This window comes from Mastigoproctus giganteus, chromosome 5, assembly GCF_048544385.1.
Source record: "Mastigoproctus giganteus isolate SK-2022 chromosome 5, ASM4854438v1, whole genome shotgun sequence".
In the NCBI taxonomy this organism is placed as follows: Eukaryota; Metazoa; Arthropoda; class Arachnida; order Uropygi; family Thelyphonidae; genus Mastigoproctus; species Mastigoproctus giganteus.
Genome location: NC_143579.1, coordinates 53,036,059 through 53,063,325, shown reverse-complemented (window position 1 = coordinate 53,063,325; position 27,267 = coordinate 53,036,059). Strand labels below are relative to the sequence as shown.

The following is a 27,267-nucleotide window of genomic DNA, read 5'->3' as shown; positions in this document are numbered from 1 at the left end:
AGGGGAAAAAATAATAAATAGATAAAATAGATGGAAAAGATGATTAAACCAACTGCAGGTCTTGGTTTTCAGTCATTAATCTACATTTGAGTGATGAGAACTTTTTAAGCGCATATCTGAGTTTTTGAACATATTTCCTACGAGAAGTGTCGAAATTATTTCAGGGAGGAAATTGGTGCCAACCAGTATTAGCTAAACTGAAACACTTGAAAGATTATTAAAAAAGAAAAAGACTGTTTATTATTTCTAAAGATGTATATATTTTTACTGTTTATATAACCATTGTTTCCATTACTCAGGTGATTCCATCTTAACATAGAATAAAGAACTCAATATCACAAGAGAACTTTTTACTTTTGTAAATATCAGTATCAGTATTAGTAGTGGCAAATGAGGCAAGAAAGCAATCTTATAAAGCATCAGCCCAAAAAAAAAAAAAAAAAAATTGCCACACAACCTGTCCATCTTCTCCAGTAATTTGTATGGCTCTTCCTTGGATTTATTCAAACTGCCCACTTCCACAAAGCAATCAACCACCTACTGGCTGAGGCGCCTCCGTAGCCAGGTGAGAAGGAGCAGCAGTGTGTAGCACACGCTTCTTGATTAGACCGGAGTTCGAACCCGTCACCACCAAATACAGAGGATGCGGAAAGGTCAGGAATGACTACCGCATATTCACGAAGCAATATGGCCTTAGTTGCTAATGCTCCTAAAAAAAAAAACAAATAACAAACCTACTGGCTGAAGGGGAAACTTCCACATATCTATCCTACAATCATCCTTCCTCAATTTGGATTTATGTCCCCTCATTGTGTGTAGTCTGAGCAAGAGGAAGAATGTCATCAGCATTGAGCTTACTCAATTCATTCAAGGCCTTAAACATCTCAATAAGATCTTCTCATAGGTGCCAATCTCGAGACACTACAATTTACAAAAGCTTGAACTGATTGTTCATACATCTTGTATGAACAACCAGCATATTAACAACATGCACCTCAAGCTCAAAAGAATACAAGCTCGCAAATTGCATCAGTTCTTACAGCAAGGAAATTGGCTAAAATCAGAATTTTCAGTGTCATTGGCAAGAATTAAGGTTCCTTCATAAGAGAATGACTTCATTCAAATGTATATTGTTACTTTGTATAAGGTATAAGTATAAGATGCTGGTATAAGTTTCATTTGAACAATCAACATTGCTTCAAATTTACTGCAATTCATTAGCATTTGGTTCATATTTTTCCATCTTCCATGACATAATTAATATAATTTAAACATAAACATTGCAAACATAATTTAAAAATAAATTTTCAACACAAAAAAATCAAATAATGAATTTTGACAAATTCACCACAGCTGTTTTCCATACAGCTTTTATTTACACTTCTCTAGTTAAAGTTACTCCATAATCTTTCCATACTCTTTTCTTTTGGCATCAAAACCATGATATTGCTCTAGTCACAATCACATTCTCTCTCTCTCTCTCTCTCTCTCTCTCTCTCTCTCTCTCTCTCTCTCTCTCTCTCTCTCTCTCTCACTCACTCACTCACTCACTCACTCACTCACTCACTCACTCACTCACTCACACACACACACACACACACACACACACACACACACACACACACACACACACACACACAGCTTGATTAGTTTCATTGCAATGAGAGCATATTTGCTTTTTACAATAAGTGTGCATATTTAGAGGATTAAAACTTGAGCAAAAATGACTATCATAAATATACTTCTCTTTTTATCATTAGTATAGTACTATTATTCTTTTATGTTTAGCAATATTCATTTCACATTATATAATACAGCTTCAATTGTTAAACAGCTATCTTAAAATACTATAACAGATAACAGTATATTGCCATTTTTAACTTGTTGAAGAAATCATTTTTAACTTCAAGCATAACATCCATCAATTGCTAAACTTTCTTCCACCATATTGTCTTAAAATGGTGGGAATCCCTTGTTTTATGTTTATGCTCTGTTTTTCAGAAAGTTGAAAAACAGAGCATGAAAGCTTTTGTGAATCATGAAAGATGTTAGACATCCTCTAAATAAATGACCAAATTATTTATTATTAGTCTAATGACTAATAATAAATCAAATAAAATGTAGCCAGATGGGAAAAAAAATGATGCATGTTATTATAATCAATAACCCCCCCCCCTAAGGAAAAATAGAATTTACAATTTTAGTAATTGAAAATTGTCTTATTAATGAGCATAAATCCATGGAAACAAATAAAATATATCAAAATCATCCTTTAGATATGACCAAGCATAACTTAGATATATCAGTAATTGTAGAAAATGAATAATTTTGCATATTAAAGTTTAAAAACTGTGCATATATTCTTATATAAAGTCATCCCATAAGTAATGTTTTTTCCCCTTTTTAAAATAAAAATGAAACTATATTGTTATAGATATTACTATAATCAAGTTTTAATCAAATATGTATTTTTCTGTCTTCTGTGACCATCTGCCATCTTCCTGAAAGCATTTCAATACCATGTTTGTAAAATTCTTTTTCTTTGAAGAATTATGAAGCACTTTTGACAGCTATAGAACTTTTAAGTCCTTTTCCACTGGGATACTATTGTAGGGTTCTACGTGGTTGTTTAATATTCATTGACCTGATGGAACACAAAAACTCTTGCATTAGAGAAAGACATTTATCATGTAATGTAATGACTTTTAATGACTTTGGAATTACTGGCAGTTGACTTTGGTAATAATTTTATTGGACTGTTACAGTTCAAAATAAACTGTGTTCTAAATATCTTACCATACACACACATAAAAGCCTAGTTGAGGTGAACCACTGCTTCACTGTAGTGTAGCAGATTCTCTGGCACTAACCCACTATCACCAATACTTAATATTGTGATAAGCACCCATTTTTCATTCCCAGTAGTATGAAAAATGGGTGCTCTCTGGTAAATGATTATATGGAGACATATGTGGAATTTGCTTTCCAAGTTTTGCCAATTTTCCCACCTGTTGCAAGTGGTGATAAATGGTGGAATGGATCAATTTGAGTTTCCTGGGTAAGTTCTTCAACTCTGCAACAGTTACACTAGGATTATTGAAGTATGGCTGTCAGTATGTCATCACTGAATTGAATATGTTTCATCAGCTGAACTGTAGACCTGAACTTTTGGAACCACCATTGGTATTTCCTTGCATTTTGGTATTTTCATCTAATAGTCACAGAATTGTCCTTTACTACTCCAGTATGCTCTTCCCATTTTGTTTTTAGGTTTACAAATAAAAAAATTTGGTTTCTGGGGTCCAAACACTAGTACTCTGTGTTGGAATGCTATAAACCTTCTTACTCTCTTATTACCTTTTCTCCTAGAAACATAGCTCATTTCATTTTGTGGCTGCTTTCTAAGTAGCTACAAAATTGTAGATTAATTACAGTGCAGATGAAAATAGTTATTTCATGTACAGAAAAATTCTTCTTTACCCAATGAACAGCCACACTCTTTTTTGTATGGTGTTAATTTCACATACCTTCCCATTTCAGCATTAGCACAAACATACTAGGCTACTTAGAATTACTTTTATAGCTACACGCCAGATGATGTAATAACTGTTAATACTGCATCATATATGCATGCATGCTTGTTTGAGAAATATCTGATATAAGATGTATGCATAACTTTGTTTTAATATTTTAATTTTTTTTTAGACATGATGCAGTTTCCTTGAAGGCTATCGTAGATGATGATGTCAAAAAACTGCTAGCTTAATTTAGAAGGTCTGTTAAATGTCAGCACAAATGCAACAAAAATGGGAATCTGAAAAAGATGTTGAAGAAATAATATCAGCCCCCCCCCCCCAATAGTGGCACAATATGGTCAAAGTAATGCTTCAACCAATAAACCTACAAACAACAACCCATCCATCAAACGGCTTTTTGATTCATTCTCCCTTCTCAAGGAAGCCAACAAAATTTTTGCAGAGAATGGTCCTAATGTGGAATGTATTCATGCATTTTCCAGATTAGAAAACTCATCCAAACTATTTGATCCAAGAGTTTGGTTGTCTTTATTTCATTTTTATTTATTTATTTGACTAAAGTCACTATTAAGCTTTGCTTTCTTGTATTATTCTGCCATTTTAATACCTGCAAACTGCTACACAGTTAAAGCTAGATTGGATTAATTTATAATTGTTAATAGTAATTAATAATTTGTATTTATTGTAATTACTATTGTTATTGTATGAGAGCTCTATAAAACTGCAGGAGGAAAAGCTACCATCAGTTTCGAAATTTAAGTATCTGGGATCGAACGTTGAGAGGGATGGAGGACTGAGTGCAGAAATACAGCATAGAGTGCAATGTGGATGGTTGAACTGGAGAAAGATGAGTGGGGTGCTGTGTGATAAGAAAGTAAATTGTAAAATGAAGGGAAGAGTGTATAAAACTATGATTAGACCCGCATTGATGTACGGTACTGAGACATGGCCGATTACAAGGGCCCAGGAGAAAAAGATGGAAGTGGCAGAGATGAGGATGCTAAGATGAATGTGTGGTGTGACGAGTAAGGACAGGATAAGAAACGACTACATCAGAGGTACGGTTAAGGTGGGCCTCTGAGTAAAAAAATGCAGCAATCTAGGTTGAGGTGGCTTGGACATGTGGAACGAAGAAGTGAGGAGTATGTGGGGAAGAGGTGTGAAAAGTTGGAGGTGATAGGGAAGAGGAAATGGGGGAGACCTAAGCTGAGATGGAAGGACAAGGTGGCAGAGGGTTTAAAAGAGAGAGGATGGAGGAGAGAGGCCCAGGATAGGGAGGAATGGAGGGAAAGAATTAAGGACGGAAATGCTGACCCCATATAAACGTGGGAGGAAGGCGAACATAAAGAAGAAGAAGAATTTGTATTTATTGTTAATGTAAACATTTATTTCTACATAGTTTCTGTATGTTGTACTTCTATTTTTATTTTTGTTTTCAAAAGATTGAGTATAAAGAACACATCCCCATTCTAATATAGTAAGTTTATAGTGAAACAGAATTTACATGATTTAAATATAAATAAGAGTTTCTGTGAACATAACTGTTGTATAATTCAAGGAATACCTGTATTAATCTTAACTTCAACATCTATTTCAAAGTGATATTTTTACATTCCTTAGGTATGCAGTCTGTTTTAACTTATGCAACAGTTCATGGGAGTATTATTGGATTGGATCTGCGCTCACAAAGTAGAGCTTGGAAATTGCAGAATGATGCACATCATGGTAAGGAGTGTGAAAATGTCAAAATATCATGAAACAGTGTTATCCTACTATAAAAAAAGTAAATTTATGGTAAAAGTATTGTAAACTATAGATAAGTGATTCTAAATCTCACTTCGTCATTCCAGTATTTGTCATAACTAGTTGTTTAAAGCAATATGCCACTTGTAAAGCTAAAAGGAAATCTAATATTAAGTGTAGTTAATGTGATTAGTTAATTTGTCATTAAGCAAATGTGATTAGTTAAAATGTTATTATGTGCTAGCTATCTTCAGTATTAACTAGCCTAGCGTACAAATTTTCATGATGCAGTTTTTATCCACTAAAAACTATATCATTATAACAAAATGTAAACTACATTTTATTACCAAAAGCTCTGGGACACTAAAAGGAAAGACAATTTTATGAATGTTAGCAATTGTTATATACTGTACTGCAGCATTTGGAAGTTTACAAATCAGATTTTGATATGGAATAGGGGCCTCCTCTGACTTGTAATATTGCTCATATTCTTCGTGGAACACTTTCTAATCAGTTTATGGCATCAGTGAAAATACAGGGTTTTCCAAAAAAAGAAGTAATACAACTGTGACACTTAATAATGTAAAAATTAATACATACAGTATATACCATTTTATTCTATTTTTATGTTATTATTATTTTTTATTTTTAGGATTAATAACAACTTTCTCTGTGGATCCCCACTTAAGTTGGCTTGTAGTAGGAACAGCTAAAGGAAACCTGATATGTTGGGATATGAGGTTTCAGCTACCTATCACAACTGTCTCCCATCCAAAAGGTAAGTATTAAAATATGAAAAAAAAAAAAAATATATATATATATAGGTAATTATGGAGGTTGAAAATATAATAAAGATAGATAGCAGATTTTAAATTATCATATTCTTTTAGATTTAGAGTGAAATTCTGATAGCTTCCCTTTAAAGACATTTGAGTTGGAATATTCTATTATACAAATCAAAGGTATTAGCATTAGGATGGTAGCTGCAATGCAGGATTATATTTTGCAACATGCTTAGTTGTGCAAGTCAACCTATTCATTTCTGAAAATATTCTATTTGATAGATTCTTAGGGCAGTTTTACATTTTACAGTTTGCTTAATTTTATGAATTTCCCTATTCTAAAACAGTTCAGATTTCCATCCTAAAGCATAATGGAATTTGTGGGAGCTGAAAAAGATAAGCTTATAATTTTGTAGGATTTATATTCTGTATATTAAACAAAAAAAAATGTTGCATTGGGTGTTGGCATAACCATACCCATGCCATGGGTTTGTCTAGAAGGGAAATTATTACTGTTTTACAAAAAATATAGATGTCTACTGTTAATATGCAAGAAGTATTGCAACAAATAGACACACAATATACACATTTCAATAGTAACTGAAGATTCAATGTTTAAATTACTTTCCATCACCATTTACAACATGATATTAGATGTTAAAGACGACATGCATGTACTCCATCTCTTTGTGCCATTACAAGATGAAGATCTTGCTATACCTGATCATTCAAGACTACAAGAATGGCCCAGAATTCCTTTTATATGATTCTCCACACCTGCATGTAAAAGAATCTCAGTTTTTCGAACCCATAAAAGTGCAAGTTATTTAGAGTGTTTCTAACGGTTCCTTGATAGAACATTTAAAACCACACCTTATATGTTTTGTCAACTCTTTACAATAAATGCCTTTGTCAGTTGGTATGGCATTCTTTGCATATATTCTTTTCTGACAGATCAGACTGAAGCAATTTGCTCTGCTTGAGCAGGTAATTATGAATTTCATTATTAATATGAAACACTGATTAGTATAATGGTTGTTTGTGAAAAATCCATTTTTAATAGCACGAAATATCTTTCTCCTGAAACTGTTATCTGTTATGAGTGTTTTTTTTTTTTTTCCCTAACAAAAATATACAGACGGTCCTCGTATAACACGTGTTTGCATTACACGAATTCGATCATACACGATTTATAAATAGGGGAACGTTATCTTATATAACACGAACCGAATTCGCTTATACACGATTCGCCTTTGTGTTTACAAGAAATGGCAGTCGAATGCGGAATCACCCCAACTGAACGCAACACGATAGGAACGAAGAAGATTCTGAAAATGTATTTATGTGTTTTATATCAGTGAAGGGGAAACACATTTCACCATAATAACGTAAAAACCAACACAATTCCAGCTATCGATATAATCGCAAATGCAATTAGATGGAGTTTACTACCAGTTTATAACAGATTCCACTAGCAGAAACGCAACTGGAAATTGTTTTTATTGTTTTATGGTAGTAACCCCCAGAAATGTGCTTTAGTAAAATGTGAGGTGTTAATAGTGTATCTCGGCCTTTACGGTGTTGTTTATTCAGTTGCTATACGCGCGCAGCTTTGTTTATGTGTATCAAGCATGCCTCCTCGTTTTGTAATTGTGCTTTATTCCCTAAAAACGAGTAAAATACTTAAAAGGTGTGAAAAGGAAGCGTCCTGGCTAAGACACTGCAGATTCAGAGAGAAAAAAAAAAAAGAAGCAATATCGATAAACAGAGGCGGACTGGGTCAAAAATTCTTACCCGGGAAAATTTGTAGTGGCCTCATACTACGGTTTATGGCCAAAATCACACCGACCTCCGGCCCACCGTGGTTTCTCCCGTAAGGCTTATGGCCAATCCGCTTCTGTCTATAGAGAAAAAATATGAAATTGTGAAACGCTTTGAGCGAAATGAAAGACCATGTGATATTGCACGTGCTACAGACCTAAATGAGGCAATGCGGAGAATTACAAAGAATGCAGAGAAAATAAAAACAACTTTCATAGCGGGAACAACTTAAAGTGTAATTAAAATCCATTAGATTAAGACACAAAGAATTGGAAGAGATGGAACGGCTGTCATCTCTTTGGATAGAAAATCAAACAAAAAACAAGTTTGCTTACGATAGAAGCAAAAGCATTAGCAATATTTTATTACGACTTACGTATTATAATTTATACTTACGTATTATAAAATACGTAAGTATTTTATTACGACTATTTTATTTAATATAATAAATTTTTTACGAATAAAATACATATTTTATCCGTAAAAAATACTTTATTATAATATAATATTATTTTTATTACGTATTTTAATCGTTATAAAATACGTAAGTATTTTATAACGATTAAAATTATCCGATTATTTATTGTGTTTGGTAATGTTTTGGTTCCAAATGTGTGTTCAATCTTGGGTGGTCGGAACCTAACCCTACTTTTCCCATAGGGGCTGTTGTTTATATTGCACGATTTTGCATTGCATGAGGGTTTCTAGGAACGCAACTATCGTGCTATACGAGGACAGACTGTATATAGAAATATTAAGTTACATTGATACAAAAACAACACAATACCAAGATGATATAGGATTTTCACTTAAAATGAGAATGATTGCAGCACTTATTTTTGTTCCTTCACATAATGAAATTGCAGATTTTCAGGAGGTGTCTGAGGTATTACCACTCACTGTGTTCTCCATAACTGATTATTTTGAAGATATCTACATCGGCAGACCACAGCATCAAGGACATTGAAAAGCAATATTTTAAATAAGTATTTGGAATATGTATGACTGAACATTATATGAGAATGGTTATCCAAAAACTGAAGTCTACTACAAGGCATAAATAGAATATTCAAAATCTGTTTTGAACTATGCAGAACAACCCAATGCCAGGCCATGAATAATAATGTAACACTAGCCCCAGCATTAAAAGTAAATGACTACCTATTCCTTACATTGTGAAACATCTCACATGTTGGTCCCATCCTCCCTGTTGATCACTGGTAGCAAAATACTTCCCAAGGAGCTAATGGATACCCTGGGCTATATCAATAATGACCACAAGAAACACTTTACTTCCGAACTTGACTGGTGTGTGGATGGGCTGGCTCTGCCCCTCACCACCACTCAAATGAATACAATCTACTTGCTTATACACGCTAGGAAACCCAGCCTGACTAATTTTGACACCCAGGCTAAACTGATGTGAGCTAGGATATAACATTTTTTTCCTGAACTGACCCAAGGGGGGGGTGTGTGTGTGTGTGTGTGTGTGTGTGTGTGTGTGTGTGTGTGTGTGTGTGTGTGAGATTGCCCTAAGTTTGTATGAAATGACTGAATGTGGGCCTGTTTTTGAATGCATTGAGTGACTGCATTTGATGTGTAAGAGTGTCTTTATGACTGGGTGCATGTATGAGTGAGTATGGGTAAATGAATGTATGTGTGCAAGTTGACCTGAGTAGTTTATGCATAAATATGTTCTGAGTGCAAGAGTGGAACTACTTAGCTTGCACAAAAAAAGAGAAGTGTGTGTTGTTGTTCAGAGTGCTGTGACAAGAGAAATTGAGTGTGTGAGTAAATTTTTTTTTTTTTTTTTTTTTTTGATTTGGTAGTTGTTGGCGCATCGGCTTCTGTGGCCATATTGCACCTCCAAAGGTTTTTTTTGCAGTACAGTGATCCAAGCCCGAGGCGGGAATCGAACCCGCGACCTTTGGGTTGTCGGGCAGGTACTTTACCCACTCGGCTAGCCCGGTCGGCGTGTGAGTAAATGTATGGGTGAATGGGAATGTCCTTTTCTATTAAACATCATGAATGTGCACTCTTGATATGTATTTATATAAAAAAAAAAAATACTCTTACTATAGGTTAAGGTGTGTACCTTGTGTGAATGAATTAGTCATGTGTGTAAACTTTGCAATGCCAAATGAGTGTGGTGTGACTTTTTTTTTTTTTTTTTTTTAAGTGTATGTAATGTGATGTCTCATATTCAGAGTGTATGGCTGTGTGAATGTGTTGTGTCCTAGTACAGGAACTCCCTGACTTATGTAAGAGTTGCGTTCCACGGAACTCTACATAAGTCAGAATTTTCCTAAATGCTTATGCAGCACTCGCAACTATGCGTGCTGAATTTGATTGAAGCAAAAAAGAAATGTTTGACGAACATGTAAATAGAATTATTTATTCAATATTTTTTATCTCATTGCGCAGGAAAAATTACAAAAGTGTACAAAATTACAAAAAAAAGGAAGGGGACATCAGCAAGTTTTACCTTTCGAACATTGTTGCCAGAATCAACATCTCCAGCTGATAAGTATGCCACTGCGGAGATTGAGGGCCGTGAAATTTAGAAGAGGTTTTTTTTCCAACACATCACAAAATTTCTCTGCTGCTGCGGCAGAATTGGCACTGGCGACTTCACTGCATACTTTTTAATTTTTTGGAAACCAGCACGATGCTTGAACCTATTAAAACACTCATTGCTTACCACAGACTTGACTTGGGTTTGCTGTACTTATCCTTAATGTCTTCATAAATACTTCTTGCTTTTGCTTGCTTCTGAATCTGATTTTCCATCCATATTATTAATAACTTTTCCATCTTTGATATAGCACCTGAATGCTGCTTTGTGATCACTGTTGATCTTAAATGCGTTGATCCTTTAACATGTTCTTTTATACACCCGCTGTCCTTTGAAATAGTATTTACTGTTGAAGCAGTGAGGCGTAATTCCTGTGCAATAGATGAAAAACTTTATCCTGCTTTGTACTTCTTAATCATCTTCATTTCTAAATCAATTTTGTTGCGTTTCCTAGCCCTGCCACCACTTGCACATTCTGTTGGTTGCTTTCCTTCCACCATTGTAATAAGTAAATAGGAATGAAGAGAAGATTCTGAAAATTTATTAATGTTTTTTATATGATTGAAGATTTCAGTGAAGGGGAACTCATTTCACCATAATACAGTAACATAAAAACCCATAGAATTCCAGTTATTGGTATTATCACAAATGCAATAAGATCAAGTTTACTACCCATTTATAATAGATTGCACTAACAGAAAAGCCAATAAACCCAAAATTGCAAATTGTTTTTATTGTTTTATGGTAGTTACCTCCAGTAATGTGTTTTTGAAAAATATCACAAAATCATTCAAAATTGATTCTTATAACAGAACATATGATAACAGTGAAAGTGTAGTGCAATTTCCATTATAAAAATGACCTTTTAGAGAGATAAATAGCTTAGTTATACAGGTAGTTCTCAACTTTACGAGTTATTTGTTCCTAGCACACGCTCGTACTGCAGGAATTAAATCCCATAGACATAATGTTAAAAATAGGGGTTACGTTCTCAACAGTGAAATTAGTTAGCTAATTAGTTTATGTTTAACAAATGATTGATTTATCAAAAGAAATTAAAACATAGCATGTAAAATCAAGCAAATTATAATAATAAAGAAATTATTTATGACTTGCAAATTTTAAAGAATGTTTATTCTTCATCATCAACTAAATGCACACTCGTTGATCACTTATTATTGGCTCAGCACTCGTTGGTTTGTTTGCAATTAATGTTCATATTTTCAATTTTGTTGATACTTGATACTTTGAAAAAAAAACAAAAAAACTTGTAAACCTGGGAACTCGTAAAGAGAGAACTGCCCGTATAGCGAAAATTTCAACTTCCAAGGCCTTGGAACGAATTACCAAAAAAAAAAAAAACAATGTGTTATTGGGTCCACATTATGATATTTTCACAATACCTCCATTTATTCCTGGCCCCTCTGTAGCCAGGTGGGCAGGAGCAGCAGTGCATAGCACACGCTTCTTGATTAGACCGGGGTTCGAGCCCGTCGCCACCAAATACGGAGTATGCGGAAAGGTCAGCAAATGACCACCGCATATCCCGGAGCAATATGGCTTTAGTTGCCAATGCTCCTAAAAACCAAATAACAACAACCATTTATTCCTATGGGATGCAAAATACTTTCCATGATTTTTTTAAGTTTGCACCAGCCGGCAAACACTTACATAAAGTCAAATATCCATAAGTTGAGTGTTATGTAAGCCAGGGAGTGCCTGTACTAGACAGGAGCCAATTCCCACAACACAACTGCAGTTGGGGAGGGTAATTTATCCAGAAGGCCCACCCTCCCACTGCCTTCTGCTAATGATTGCACTCTATCTTGCAATCATCTTTCCTCAATTCAAATTTATGCCCCGCCTGTGTGTAGGCAAGAGGAAAAATACCATCAGTATTGAGCTTGCTCAATATATTCAAAGCCTTAAACATCTCAATCAGATCACCTTGCAGGTGCCTAATATTGAAATATCCATTATGTAACTAGAAGCAAAGGATAATTTTGACAAAGTCCAATGTCAACAAATATCTTCTTTCATCTTCTTAACCTCAAACCCAAGCACGGTACTAAGTACTATAGGTTCTAATACCTCTCGTGTTTGGGGTACACATAAAAAAAAATAATAATAAAAAAAAAATAGTTAGTACATACACAGTAGCTGTACTCTGCACATACTAACTAGAAAGCATTAGCTTTATCAGTTTTTCATTTACAAATTACACTGTTTTAAATGGAAGCATTTTTGAATGCTTGGTTCAAGCACCATGCAGTTTTTGGCTGTTATTTTGTATTATCCACATCAAATTTTTGAAAACAAGGCTATTTATATATGAAATAGACCTGATATTAATAAGAATGAAGACTCTAGATTAAACCTATCATAGAAACCACAAAATCAGTTCAGTCCAGTGCATTCCTTGATTCTTTTTTTTTTTGGGACAAGCAAGATTGCTTCAGCACAACAACACTTCACTGCAGCTATGCAACACTGGTAATAATTTTGTTGCTAGAATTTGAAGTTGTTCTTTATCCTCTATAATCCCATATTTTCCTAAAGCGACTCTTTTTTTTTTTTTTTATTCCCAAAGTTTAAGGAACATCTTCAAGGCAACAGATATGACTCCAATAAAAAAGTTAAAGCAGTGTCTCGCCTCTCAGCCAAAAGAATTTTGCTTGAATGAAGTGTATGAACTGGATGAAGTGTATTGAGCAGAGCATATGTATAAAATTGATACATCAAATTAGAGATAACCTTTTTTTTTATCTATAAGTGCATTTATTTATTTTTATTTATCTCTTTTACTTCAAAAGTTATGCGATAAGATGCATTACTTTTCGGTCCGCTCTCATATTGCAGTCACAGGCTTTTGCATGCCTTTTTTGTTTCTGTTGACTTTATCAGGATGTCCCAAAACTAAGATATTCAAGACTGCTACGTTGATTCATTTATTGACACATTGATACAATAGTGTGCATAATAAAATAGAGATTAGTATTAGTATTAGTATTAGTATTAGTAACGGCCGTATGGTGCAAGAAAGCCTATGGCTTATGCTGCACCAGCCAAAAAAAAAAAAAAAATCCGAACAAAACAATGATAAAAACAAAAATTAAATAAATAAATAATAATAATTAATAAATAAATAAAAATAATAAAATGAAATTAAAAATTAAATAAAAAGGAAATTAATCCTATCATCCTATGCGCTTCCCTTACCCGAAAGTACTATCCAGATGACCTTTGAATTTCCCCAAACTGTCGGCCTCTACCACCCATGAAGGCAACTTATTCCAGTAATTTATAACTCGCTGGCTAAAATAAAACTTCCTGCAGTCCAATCTAAACATTTCCCCGCGTAACTTGAATTTATGTCCCCTAGTTCTAGCATCATTTATAATCTTGAAAATTTTGTCCTCATTCATTTTACTGATGCCTCTCAGAGCCTTAAACATCTCAATCAAATCTCCTCTAAGGTGTCTAGTTTCCAAACTCTGCAACCCACATATTCGAAGTCTTTCTTCATAAGGACGCCCTTTTGCCGATCTCACTAGGCGAGTTACCCTTCTTTGCACCCTTTCAAGAAGCTCGATGTCTTTCTTTAGGTGCGGTCTCCATACTTGAACACAGTATTCCAAGTGTGGTCTAACATAGGCCTTATATAATGGGATTATCACGTCCCTATCTCTACTTGCAAAAGTTCGATAGATCATCGATAGGACACCATGGGCCTTCCTTGCAACCTGTTTACAATGCTCAGAGAATTTCATGTCTGACCGTATCGTAACACCCAAGTCCCTTTCCTCCAGTACTGGGTTTAGTTGAACTCCACCAAGTGAATAAGTTATTTTGGGATTACTGTTTCCCAGGTGTAATACCTTACACTTTGTTGGATTAAAGCACAGCTGCCATTTTTCTGACCATTCTTGAAGTCTATCTAGGTCTCTCTGAAGAAGCTCAGCTTGACAGTGATCATTAACTACTCTACCAATTTTAACATCATCTGCAAATTTAGACATCACGCCCTCTATCCCTTCATCAATGTCGTTTATGAAAATTAAAAACAACAGTGGTCCTAATACTGATCCTTGGGGAACCCCACTTCTTACATCAACCCAATCTGAGGAATAGCCATTTATCACAACCCTCTGCCTCCTGCCCTGAAGCCATCCTTCTATCCATCTAAGGATTTTCCCAGTGATTCCAACCTGTTCCAGCTTATAAAGCAACCGCTCATGTGGGACTGAGTCAAAAGCTTTGCTGAAATCTAAATAAACAATGTCGAAATTATTCCCTAAATCCAGCTCGTGAGTGACCCTTTCAAAATAGCGAACCAGATTTGTTAAACATGATTTTCCCTTTACAAAACCATGCTGAGTATCCTTGAGAATTTCAATTCGATCCAAATGATCCTGAATTCCACCCTTGATCAATGCCTCCATGATTTTCCCTACTACTGAAGTCAGACTGACAGGTCGATAATTTCCCACTTCACTTTTAGAGCCACCCTTATGTATGGGAGATACATTTGCACTTTTCCAATCCAAGGGAATCTCCCCAGAGTCTAGTGATGCTCGCATAACCAGCCTCAGTGGTTCAATGCACTCGCTTGCCGCCTCTCTCAAGATTATAGGGTATATTCCATCAACTCCAGGAGCCTTACTAGTCTGTAGGCTTGAAAGTTTTTTCATTAAATAATCTTGCGAAATTTCAATATCATTAATTACATATTTTTTAACTTCGCTCCCACAATTTCCCATTGCCACAAAAGGCTTTTCATTTGTAAATATCGATGCAAAATAACTGTTGAGTTCATCTGCAACGGCAGCTGGTGTATTTATTACTATCCCCTTTCCCTTACGTAAAGGTCCGATCTGGTTTGTCCTGCTCTTCTTGGCATTTATATATGTGAAGAATTCTTTATCCCCCCTCTTTGCTCTGTTTGCTAGTGATTTCTCATAAACTGCCTTTGCCTGTCGAACCTTTTCTGTGGCTCTATTACAGATCACCTTGTAGCTGTTATAGGCTTCAGTACTTTTTATTGCTCTGTAACGTTTCCATGCCACCTTTTTCTGCTCAAGTAATGTGGCAACTTCACTATTCATCCAACTTGGAACCCTTCTCGTGGAGAATTTTTTTAATGGTATATACGCATTCAAGGCATCTGTGATTAATGTTTTAAAAGCGTACCACAGTTCAATTGTATTCATTCTCTGCGCGATATCTACCCAGTTAATAGAGGCCATGTAGTACCTTAAGGCATCGTAATTTCCTTTTCTGAAATTAAAACCCATTCCTTTGCCTTTTACTTCTGCTACCTCTCTCGTCATCATCCACCGTAGAACTCCGTGATCACTTCCTGCTACTGGTTCCTCTACTGTCAGCCCTGTTATGTCATCTGATTCATGTGTGATGATGAGGTCTAGGATATTCTTTTCTCTAGTACTTTCCCTGACATGTTGATACAAATAACAGTCATCTAGTTGATTTAAAAATTTTGTTCCTCATGTCGAGTTTCCTTCCCATTTACTCCAATCAATTAGAGGCAAATTGAAATCACCCATAATAAGGCATTGACGCTTACTTGCCCATTCCATTTGCATGTAGAGGCTTTTGTCATAGTCTTGACAATCACCTGGTCTGTAGATTATGCCTACTCGCATTGTACCTTTGTTTCCAACTATCTCACACCATACAGACTCTATACTAGCATGTGAAATGTCTGAATCTGGGAAAGCTATCGTCGCACTCAGGCTGCTTCTGATAAGAAGCATTACCCCACCACCCCTTCTATCTACTCTATCCTTCCTAAATACATTATACAAGCCGTACTGAAACTCATCATCCCCAATTTCCGGGTGGCACCACGTCTCCGTAAGCCCTATTATGTCCGCGTTACTTGTTTTAACCAGCAGTTCGAATTCGCTCATTTTATTGACGACACTTCTAACGTTACTGTATAAACAATTAAGATTTACTGTTCTTGTATATTTAACAACCCTAACACAACCCTTGAAGTTTTTTAGGCTCTCTTCCCTGATATTAGCTACCTGCTCACGTGAAACGTCTTTGCCCCCAGAACATCTAGATAATACGTCCAGTTGGGGTAACAGATAAGAACTCTTAAGGTATGTGCAAGAGTTACATTGACCAATATTATCAGATAAACGCGTGTCAGTATTACCCACATTCCCCCTAACTAGCAGTTTCCCTGAGCCTTTAAGGTATCCTCAATAATACTGGCAAAAACTTTTGCACCACCTTTGTTTAAGTGTATCCCGTCTCTACAAAACAAATTCCTTCTACCTACAAGTGTGGGCCATGCTGATAGAAATTTACCCCCTAAAGCCTTGCAGATTCCTTCAAGTCTTGAGTTAATCCACAAGGCTCTTAACATATAATCCCTCCTATCGTGTCTGGGCAGAATTGCAGACACATAGATATTATGGCCTAGCTCGCGACATTTCCTCAGCATGGTCCTGTATTTTTCCAACAAATCGTCAGATCGTGTACGTTTAATATCGTTTGTCCCCACATGAATAATAATATTTTCTTTACTCCCTTTAAAATCTGACAGTCTGTTGGTGACATCATCAATAGTTGCTCCCGGCATACATACCCTGGTTCTGCTCCACCTATCTTTATTACAAAAAATATTCCCCGTTTCCCTGACAATGGAGTCTCCTAATAAAACAATGTCCTTTCTAACCAGGGTAGTTTGCACTTGGTTTTTCTGTTTTGAGGCTCGAATCGGGTGTGCATCACTTGGTAGATTGCTGGAGTTTTGAGTCCCTGACGAGCTCCCAGAAGCATTATTTTCAAGGGCAAGCACTCGTTTTTTCAGGGACTCAAATTGTTCCATCAGTGCACCAAATTGTAATTTAAGATCGGTGCACTCCTTACATCGATCACAAAGAAAAGAATCCCCAGGTGAGGTAGGATTAGTCACCAGGTCGACCTTGGAAAACATTCCACAGGTTCCACAATGGATTAAATCATGACTCACCCGTAAATCGCCATCTGCTATTTCCGTGTGACTCACGATACCCTGTGACGTGTTTAAGGCAGATCTCGTAACAACCATTATAAAATTAAATAAATATCAATGAAAGTAACTTTAAAAAATTATATCTATAATATTATTAAAATCAAACAGTTACAGGAAAACCTATAACAAAATAATCCAACAATATTTAAATAAATCAAATATTTAAAAGCACTATCCAAAAGTAAACCACTTAACTGAGGAGCCCTGTCTAAGCGCGTCCGCTCACCTTGAATGCCAACGTACGATACTGTCATATAAGTTAGTGCATTAGCATCATAACATAACATAACATAACATCTCGTATTGTGAATTCCTTCTCAAGTTGCCCAACTCATACTTTTCGAGGTATATAAGGTATGTTCGTGTCAGACGGCACCTGGGATTTCTCCCATCTCTACGTGTGTTCGCTGTATTGAGGACAGTACACTGTCACACTTTCAAGTGTACTGTCAAGGACAGTACACTTGAAAGTGTGTGGGCCATGTCTGTGCAGTGTGATGTGTTGTGCCCATTGTTTGCCCGGCTTATTGTCTGCCAGGCCCCAATGGGGCCCTACATTGCCCATACCTCGCCACGTGGAGGCTAGCCAGGTGTATCCAGATTCATGGCAAGTTGCTCTGGCACGGTCCTGCCACCTAGTTTCCTGGGATTTCAGTGGCTAGGACCTAAAAAAAAAAAAAAAAATCCACGCATTTGACGTTAATTCGATTGCTGTTTGGAAATCGCTGGTTGGGGTTGAACGCTAGAGAGATGTGTTAAAAAACCTAATAGGTCAGGCAAAATTTTGTTGTTATTAAATTTAGACGTGTGTGCTATATGCTAGATGAAAGATAATAGTGGGAGGGAGGGGAGGCTGAAGACTGGGGGTAGAAGTAGAAGTAAGGGGTCGAAAGAGGAGATCACCCCTGTTAGGTAGTGTGGCATGCCCATGCCACACCAGAGGGAAGTTTGGATGGCAGGTAGGGGAGACGAAGAAAAGTTATCTCCCCCTGCCGTGGATAGAGTATACAGGTAGAGTCGGGGGGAGGCTGAAAGGCAGAAGTATGGGGACGATAGAGAAGGCGACCCCAGGTGGTCAGCGAGACAGGCCATGCCTCACCAGGTGAAGAGATGGGTTGGCAGGGGAGGGAGGAAACAGAGCATGTCTCCTCTCCCTCCTGCCAGGGATAGGGAATTAAAGATGAATAGGGTTAGGGTATCCCATTTAGATTGCCATATAGTATTTGGCAGCAGAACTGCTGGTGGTTCTAGTCCATTCCCAGCAGAGATCGGACCGAAGCGTGATCGTTCATGGTATGGTTCCCGTCCGTTCTGCAGTCTTTACAGTCAAAAGGCCTGGGTTTGCTTGTTGGCATTTGTGGGGTCTTTCTTGTGTTATTTTCCATCCATGTGGTATTTGCGTCACTGTTGGTTATAGAATAATTTCTCATTGATTTGACTTTAAATCCACTTCAGGGTTTAGTGCCTTGATCATCGGAGGCCACTGGGTTCCAGGCGTTTCAAGGTATAATGAGTTAGGATTTAGGCTTAAAAAGCCTTCATGAATTTAAAAGCTTCATGAATATTATAACTATTTTTCTGTATGATCACCACCACCACAATTTAGGCTCGCTCTTGTCACACTGGTGAACAGCTGCATAAATACCTGCTGCAAAAAAATCAAGTTCAGGGGATAATAGCCAAGCCATTTATCTGGTTCAGGAAAGAACTAGACAAATTCTTGGAGGGTATGGATGGATGAAGTCTGTAGTGGTTTTTTTTTTTTCCCCTTTAACTGATGCTACATAAGCTTGCTTTCAAGTATTTCGCTTGACTTTTCTTCATTTTAATGGCCCAAAGAGATGGTAATCTAAGGAGCAGGTTCTGGACTATGCAGTGGATACATCAAAATTTTTCATCAGTACTATTTGAACTAATACTTAATTCTGCACAATTGTTTGTCTCATTTCACTGTGAGATAGAGAGATGATGTGCGTAAACTACGTGCCCACATTTTATTATCGAAGGCATGTTTGTATTAATATCAGATGAATGCATGTATTTTATATTCTACTTTCAATACACTTGCTATATAAGAATGAATATATATAGATATCTACTTCTCCCTTTTTTTAAAACCGATTATAAGCAGTAAAGAAATTTTTTTTTGTTGAAATATAACCTTGTTTTTTTTTTTCTGATTAAAAAGTGAAATATCTTTTGTGTGTGTGTGTGTGTGTGTGTGGGAAAACCTATAAGTTTAATTTATTGAGAGAATGGGAAATTTCTTTAAAACGTCCATATATTTCAGGAATGCATAAGTAATTTATTTTGATCATCCACCTGTTTTTAATAAATATGGAGAAAGGCATATTTTTCATTGTTAAACTACATTATTATTATCAGTAGTAGTAGTAGTAGTGGCAAATGATGCAAGAAACAAGCTTATACATTTAAAAAAAACTGTTCTACCCACTTCTCAGTAGTTTTTTCCAACAATCGATTACTCTGAAAGCAAATTTCTGCACATTTATCCTGCAAATATATTTTTCAATTTATATATTTATGTCCCCTTGTGTGTATTGTCCAAGAAAGAGTAAGAATACCATCATCAAGTTTACTTAATTCATGGCGCCTCCATAGCCAGGTGGGCAGGAGCAGCAGTGCATAGCACATGCTTCTTGATTAGACTGGGTTCAAGCCTGTGACCACCAAATACGGAGGATGCGGAAAGGTAAACAAATGGCCGCCACATATCCCCAGAGCAATATGGCCTTAGTTGCTAATGCTCCTAAAAACGAAATAACAACTTAATTCATTTAAAGCTCTAAACACATCAATCAGATCTCCTCACAAATGCCTACTTTCCAAGCTGTGCAGTTTGGAAAACTGAAGTCTTCCATGGTAAGAATACAGTACTCCTTTTTGTTCTTGACTAATCTGGTTGCTCTTCTCTGCACTCGTTCCATGAAATCCACATCCTTCTTAAAATGAAGCTTCCAGACCTGTATGTAGTACTCAAAATGTGGCCTAACCATTACCTTTTATATCAATGACAGAACCTCATGCCTGTCTGCACTACTAAGAGAACTTTATGTTGGACTGTACCCATAAGTCTTTTTCATTCTCCATTGCCTTAATTGTGGTACCACCTATTTGGTTTGTTATTCTGGGATTATTGCTGCCCATATGTAGTACCTTGCATTTACCAATGTTAAACCTGAATTGCCACTTCTTGCCCATTTGCCTAATTTTTCTAGATCTTGCTGCAATAGTATACAGCTAGGCCTTGCATAACGCGAGTTCGATTAATGCGATTTTCAGTTAACGCTATTTGAAAAATTATACCGCTTTTCATTTTACACAATGGAAATTTCCAGTTAACGCGATCTTTTTTTTTTTTTTTTTTTTATGTGATAGTTGAAAAAGATTTGAATTGCGCATTAAGCTTACCGCGAGTCATACGGTCAATAAACAAACGTTTGCCTGCTGCCCGCCTCGGTGTGTTCCATCAACCATCGGAAGAAGACGTTACTTGTTTGTCTCCTGCTAATAAAGTCAATGCACACTTGCATAAAAATTCAAATTTTTAAATGAGCCAGATGAAAATGTTACCGCGAAGGAGATAACGGTAAAAGAATTAAATGAAATCTTTCATATCGTAGAGAACCTCAAACAAAAGGTTTGAGGTTTTCTGCGATATTTATTTCGCCAGGGCCCAGAGAAGATTGTTGTTGGCTATCGGAAATTGATTAATGAAAAGAGAAAGTCAACACTGTTCAAATATTTCCGCAACAGTCATTTCTTCATTGTGTATTTTATGTCAGTGGTACCCAAACTTTCTCGGTTCACAGTAATTAGTGTCTCAGTAATTTTTTCAAGGTGCACTCAGACCAAAAGAAATACCTAACAGTTCCGTTTAGTAGTTAGGTCCAAACAACTTAATAAGGAATGCTGAAACTGTAAACTACCTCGAGCTAGTAGTTCGCGCGGTGTCCGACAGATGTCGAGTATCGCTGTGTTTCCCTCGAAAATTTAAAATATTCCGCGGTGCACAGTTTGGGAACCGCTGTTTTATGCAATAAACATTTAATTCCATAATTATTTTCATTATCTTTTACATTGTATACAGTTAAAAAGTTATTTTTAAAATTCTTTATGGACATTCCAGAAGGTCAAGGACCAATTATAATTTTTCCTATTGATTATTATATTCGATTAACGTGTTTCCATTTTGCGCGATGCGCTCACGGGACGAATTAATCGCATTAATCGAGGCCAGCCTGCACATTGATTCCTGTCATTAACCATCCTGCCAACCTTTGTATCATCTGAAAACTTGACAATAATATCATTAATAAATATTGTTAACACTGAATCCTGAGAGTCTCCACTAATTACATTAGTTCAAGAAGAGCAGTGCTTATTTATAATCACCCTCGCCTTCTACCACTGAACCGTCCCTTTATCCATACCAGTAACTTGTCCCTATTGCCACATTGCTCCGATTTGTACAGTAGTCTTTTGTGTGGAAGACTGTCATAAGCTTTACTAAAATCTGATGATGTCAAATTATTGTTTGCATCCAGTTACTTTGTTATGGCATCATAGTAGCTAATCAGATTGATCAGACAGGACACTATCCCTTAACAAACCCATGCTGTGATTCCATATAATTCTATTCCTGTTAAAATGATACAATACTTCTTTAACCATTGACTCCATTATGTTCCCTGGAACAGAAGTCTGTCTTATGGGTCTCTAATTATTCATATTGCCATTTGGTCCCCCCTTTGTGAATAGGAGACATTTACACACTTCCAATCTATAGCAACTTCCCCTGAATTCAAGGATGCTTTCGTGGCCAAATGTTTGCTTATCTCTTTTGTTGTCTCTTTTAATATAATTGTGTAGATCCCATCATCCCCAGCTGCTTTATTTACTTTTTTTGCTTCATCGATTTCTCTTCCACTTTCTTCTCAGTTGTCACAAAGTAATTGAGCTCCCAATTATAATTTGATATAGTTCTGGTTTTTCTATCCCTAAAAAAATTCACACATGAATGTAGATACAAAATACTTATTGTTTGTCAGCAACCTGAACAGAATCATCAATAGTTACACAGTTCATATCGAGTGGGCCAATTGTTCATCCCTTTCCTTCTAGTGTTAACAAGCAAAGAATTCTTTTCTTTGCATTCTTAGCCAAGTACTTCTCATAATCTGCCTTAGCTTGCTTAACCCTCTTGGTGACTGATTCCAGGCTTGTTTGTACTTATTTATTGTAGATTTCCATGTGTCCTGCTAATTTATAATCATCCTATACATTTTTCTTCTCTGTCACTAGTCTCATCAGTTCATCTATCTGACATCCATTTAGGTCTAAATCTTTGTTAGTATAAAAAATTAATAACTTTTATCATTACTTCCCTGAATGGATTATATAATATTACTTTTAATATAAGCGCATCCTATTTCTCAGATTAAATTGTAGAAGGTTATGTGTCATCTTTAATGACACATAACCTTCATTGTTATTACCTGTTGATAATAACAATGAAGGTTATCGTGTGGAAGAATGATATTCATATATATTTTTATAGAGAAATTTATAATTCCAAATAATCCTTTTTTTTTTTATATAATTAATTAATCTTTATTGTACGTAGAGGTACGATACAGTGTACCCATCACGGCATGCTGCCAGAGGTTAAAATGTTCTTGTTATACTCCGGCATGACCACCAGGTCAGTGGAGTTTACAATAAATTGTCAATACAAATGTTAATCGTATTTAGCAGTCATGGGCTTGAACCTCAGTCCACTCAAAGAGCATGTGCTACTGCACTGCCGCTCATGACCAGTCAGCTATATCAGACCCTTTTTTGAGGGGGGGATTTAGAAATTCCTGTTAATTGCATTAACTTCTAAAATTTTTGTCATGTAACTCATTTATGATTAACTATCTATGGAAAAACCTAACTTATAACTTGTTAATACAGAATTTTATTCCCGTAATGAGTTACTTTGATGTAGCTTTTCAGAAACTATAAAGATGTATTGTATTGTATTATATTATTATTTAGCAACATTTTATAAACTCTTACTAAGCTGTATTAGAAGCTTAATTAAGTAGTATATGTGTAACTTCTTTTAGATATATTGGTAATACTAATTTTTTTTTATTATTTATAGGAGCTAGAGTGCGTCGACTGTTATTACATTCTCATCAACAGTCAGCAGCATTTTCTGCAGTCCAGGGTAACAATGAAGTGTCATTATGGGATATGGAAACACAAGCCAGATTATTAACTCTGTGGGCCAGTGCATCTCCACCTTTATGTGAAACTAAGGTTATTAATTTCATTTAAATTAACAGAATTACAAAATTTACAGAATATTTACAAAATACAATTTACAATTTAATACACAATTTGCAGAAGATTTACAAAATAATCAGGATTTTACTTTGGCCACTTAAATTACATTGTGTTTAATTTTTTTCATTTTTTTAGGTTTCTAACCATGCTGCTGTATTTTCCATGTACATGAGTCCTGTAAAAAGTGGGAACTTCTTATTGACTGCTGGTTCAGACATGCGGATTCGTTACTGGGATTTAGAGTCTCCTCCCAATTCTTACATTGTGGCAGGAGCAGCTAATGACCCACTCAGTCCCTCTGTAGTCACCTACCAGTATGTGCTTTTGCAAATACATATAAGATAGCAATATCGTTTCTATCAGTATTTTAGTATTGTAATTCAGGTTTTTTACTTTACTAAATAGCGTTTTTGAAACCTTCATTGTTCTTGCTTCCATGGATATTTTAATTTTTATTCCTTAGAGACATAATATCATGCTACTTAATTGGTGTAGTTTGTTTTTAATAAGCAGTATTTTTGCCCTTTCATTGTGTGATAATTTTTTTTTAAAAAGTTTTGGATTTTGAAATTGATTCCAATTAGTTTTTTGTAAGTATTTCCCCCCCCCCTTTTTTTGAAAACCCTAAGCATGAAAGGTATTATAACCTGTAGTACTAGTACTGTGCATGGGTTGAAGGTAGAGGAGATGAAAGAAGATACTTGTTAGCTTGAATTTATATAGATTAATTTTCAGGAAATACATATATTTCTTAACATTTATACTTAATGAATGTGAATTTATTTAAATGCGTAAATACTAATCTAATAAATGATTTCATATTACTACTACTTTGTTTTTTTAGTATCATGAATATAATTTTTTTAAAGTTGAAAAATATAGTGAAAAGAAAAAGATACGAAAATTTAAGAAGCATAGAAGCAAAATGTAAAAGCAGCAAAAAAAAAAATAAATAAAATAAATTATTAAAATTGGAAAAATCGGTAATACAAAACTAATGGCAAATAGCATTAGTAAAGGCACAGGATGCAAGAAAGAAAGCTTATATAGCATCAGCCAAAAAAAAAAAAAAATCTAATTTCATTCATCCACTTGCTCTAGACGTTTGTCTAGTTCTGCCTTGAATCTGTTTACGCTATCAACTTCTACAACAACAGATGGAAGTTTTTTCCAGAAATCAACCACATGCTGGCTAAAGGCAAACTTCTGCACATCTGTATTACAACTGTCTTTCCTCAATTTGAATTTATGCCCTCTCAGGTGATTATTCTCAGCAAGAGGAAGAATCCCTTCAGCATTGAGCATGCTCAAACCATTCAAGGCTTTATACACCTCAATCAGATCACCTAACAGGTGCCTAGTCTTCAGACACTGTAATTTGCAAAACTTATGCCTTTCTTCGTAAGAGCAACCCTTTGTTCCATTCACTAATCTTGTTGCCTTTCTCTGCACTCGTTCCAGCAGCTCTACATCCTTCCTAAAATGAGGCCTCCAGACCTGTATACAGTACTCAAGTTGTAGCCCGACCATTGCCTTATACAAGGGGATAATCACCTCCTTCTCCCTGCTAGAAAAATTCCTGTATATCATTGACAAGACACCATAAAGCTACTCTTGCCGACTGTCTGCACTATTCAGAAAACTTCATATCTGCCTGCACAATTACCCCCAGGTCCTTTGTCAACTCTGTGGTACTACACCTCTCGGTGTAGTACCACATGGTTGATACGTTACTCTGGGATTACTGCTTTCCATATGCAGTACTTTACATTTATCAATATTAAACTTCAGTTGCCACCTCTCAGCCCATCTGCTCAACTGTTCTAGATCCTGTTGCAGCAGCGTACTGTTATTAGTGTCATTAACAACCCTGCCAACCTAGTATCATCTGCAAACTTGGATATTAAGCCTGATATACCATCATCAATATCATTAATAAATACAGAAAACAACAATGGACCCAGCACTGAACCCTGAGGGACTCCACTAATAACATTAGTCCATGAAGAGCAGTGTCCATTGATTACCACTCTGTCTTCTACCACTAGACCATCCCTTTATCCATAGCAGCAATTTGCCTCCAATGCCAAAATGCTCCAATTTGTACAACAGTATCAAAAGCTTTCCTAAGATCCAAATATATAATATCAAAGTTATTCCCTGCATCCAGTTCCTTTGTGACCACATCATAGTATCCAATCAAATTGGTCAGAAATACTTCCCCTTAACAAAAACATGCTGTGTCTGAGCTATAACTGAAGTCTTATCTAGATGATCCTGCAGTGCTTCTTTAAGCAGTGCCTCCATTAATTTTCCTGGAACAGAAGTGAAACAAACAGGTCTATGTCGCTCTTTGATCCTCCTTTGTGAATTGGGCTCACATTTGCACATCACCAGTCCATGGGTACCTCCCCTGAGTCCAAGGAAGTTCTCATAATTATGGCTAAGGGTTTGCTTACCTCCTTTGCTGCCTCCTTTAATATAATGGATAGATCCCATCCACCCTAGGTGCCTTTGTTATGTTTATCTTCAACAATTTCTCTTCCACTTTGCTCTCAGTTATTACAAAATCATCCAGCTCACTGCCAGAGTTTAATTCACCTCTGGCATTCCCCTCCCTGAATAACTCCTCATGGTGAATGTAGATGCAAAATATTCATTTAGTTTGTTAGCTATCTGAGCAAGATCATCAACAGTTGAACCATCGATATCCAGTGGACCAATATGATTCATCCCCTTCCTTCTAGAGTTTACATAGGTAAAGAACTCTTTATTGTTTTTCTTTGCATCCTTTGCCAAGGATTTCTCATAATATGCCTTTGCCTGCCTAACCTCCTTTGTGACTTGGTTACAGACCAGCTTATATCTATCATAGGCTTCCATGTCACCAATTAATTTATATGTATCCTATGCATTTTTCTTCTCTGCCACATGTCTCATTAGTTCATCTGACATCCATTTAATCCTAAACCTTGAACAATATTTCTTAGTTGGTATGAAAAGCCTAGTTGCTTCCAAGATTAATTCTTTGAATGCTTCCCACTTTGAATTTGCTGTTGGTAAAATCATCAGTAGGTCCCACCATATAGAATTTAAATACTGCCTCAGACCTCCGTAGTCGCCTTTACAAAAGCAAAACCCCTTTCCTTTACCTCTGATGGTATATCTCTAATAAATCTAAGAGAATTGGAAATTAGAGAAATAATGAGCACTTAAACCCATGTGAAGTGTAATCTGCCTTTAATTTTTTAAAGAATTATAGATTATTCTCAGATGTTTCATGGCACTTCCTATACCACTGATATTTTATAATCATTGAAGACATGGTAGAGTAAGTACCATGAAACGTCTGAGAATAATCTAATTCTTTAAGAAATTAAAGGCATATTACATTCCATGCAGATT

General features: G+C 35.9%; 1 protein-coding gene across 1 annotated transcript in view; it reads left to right on the top strand.

Moving 5' to 3' along the window:
* Vps15 (vacuolar protein sorting 15) overlaps positions 1–27,267 on the top strand; it is a 316,929-nt gene that overhangs the window by 281,280 nt on the left and 8,382 nt on the right. The window contains exons 32-35 of the mRNA XM_090374029.1: positions 5,157–5,261; positions 5,932–6,057; positions 23,678–23,835; positions 23,998–24,176. Coding sequence (XP_090230155.1) covers positions 5,157–5,261; positions 5,932–6,057; positions 23,678–23,835; positions 23,998–24,176 — 568 coding nt within the window. The remainder of the gene's footprint in view (positions 1–5,156; positions 5,262–5,931; positions 6,058–23,677; positions 23,836–23,997; positions 24,177–27,267) is intronic.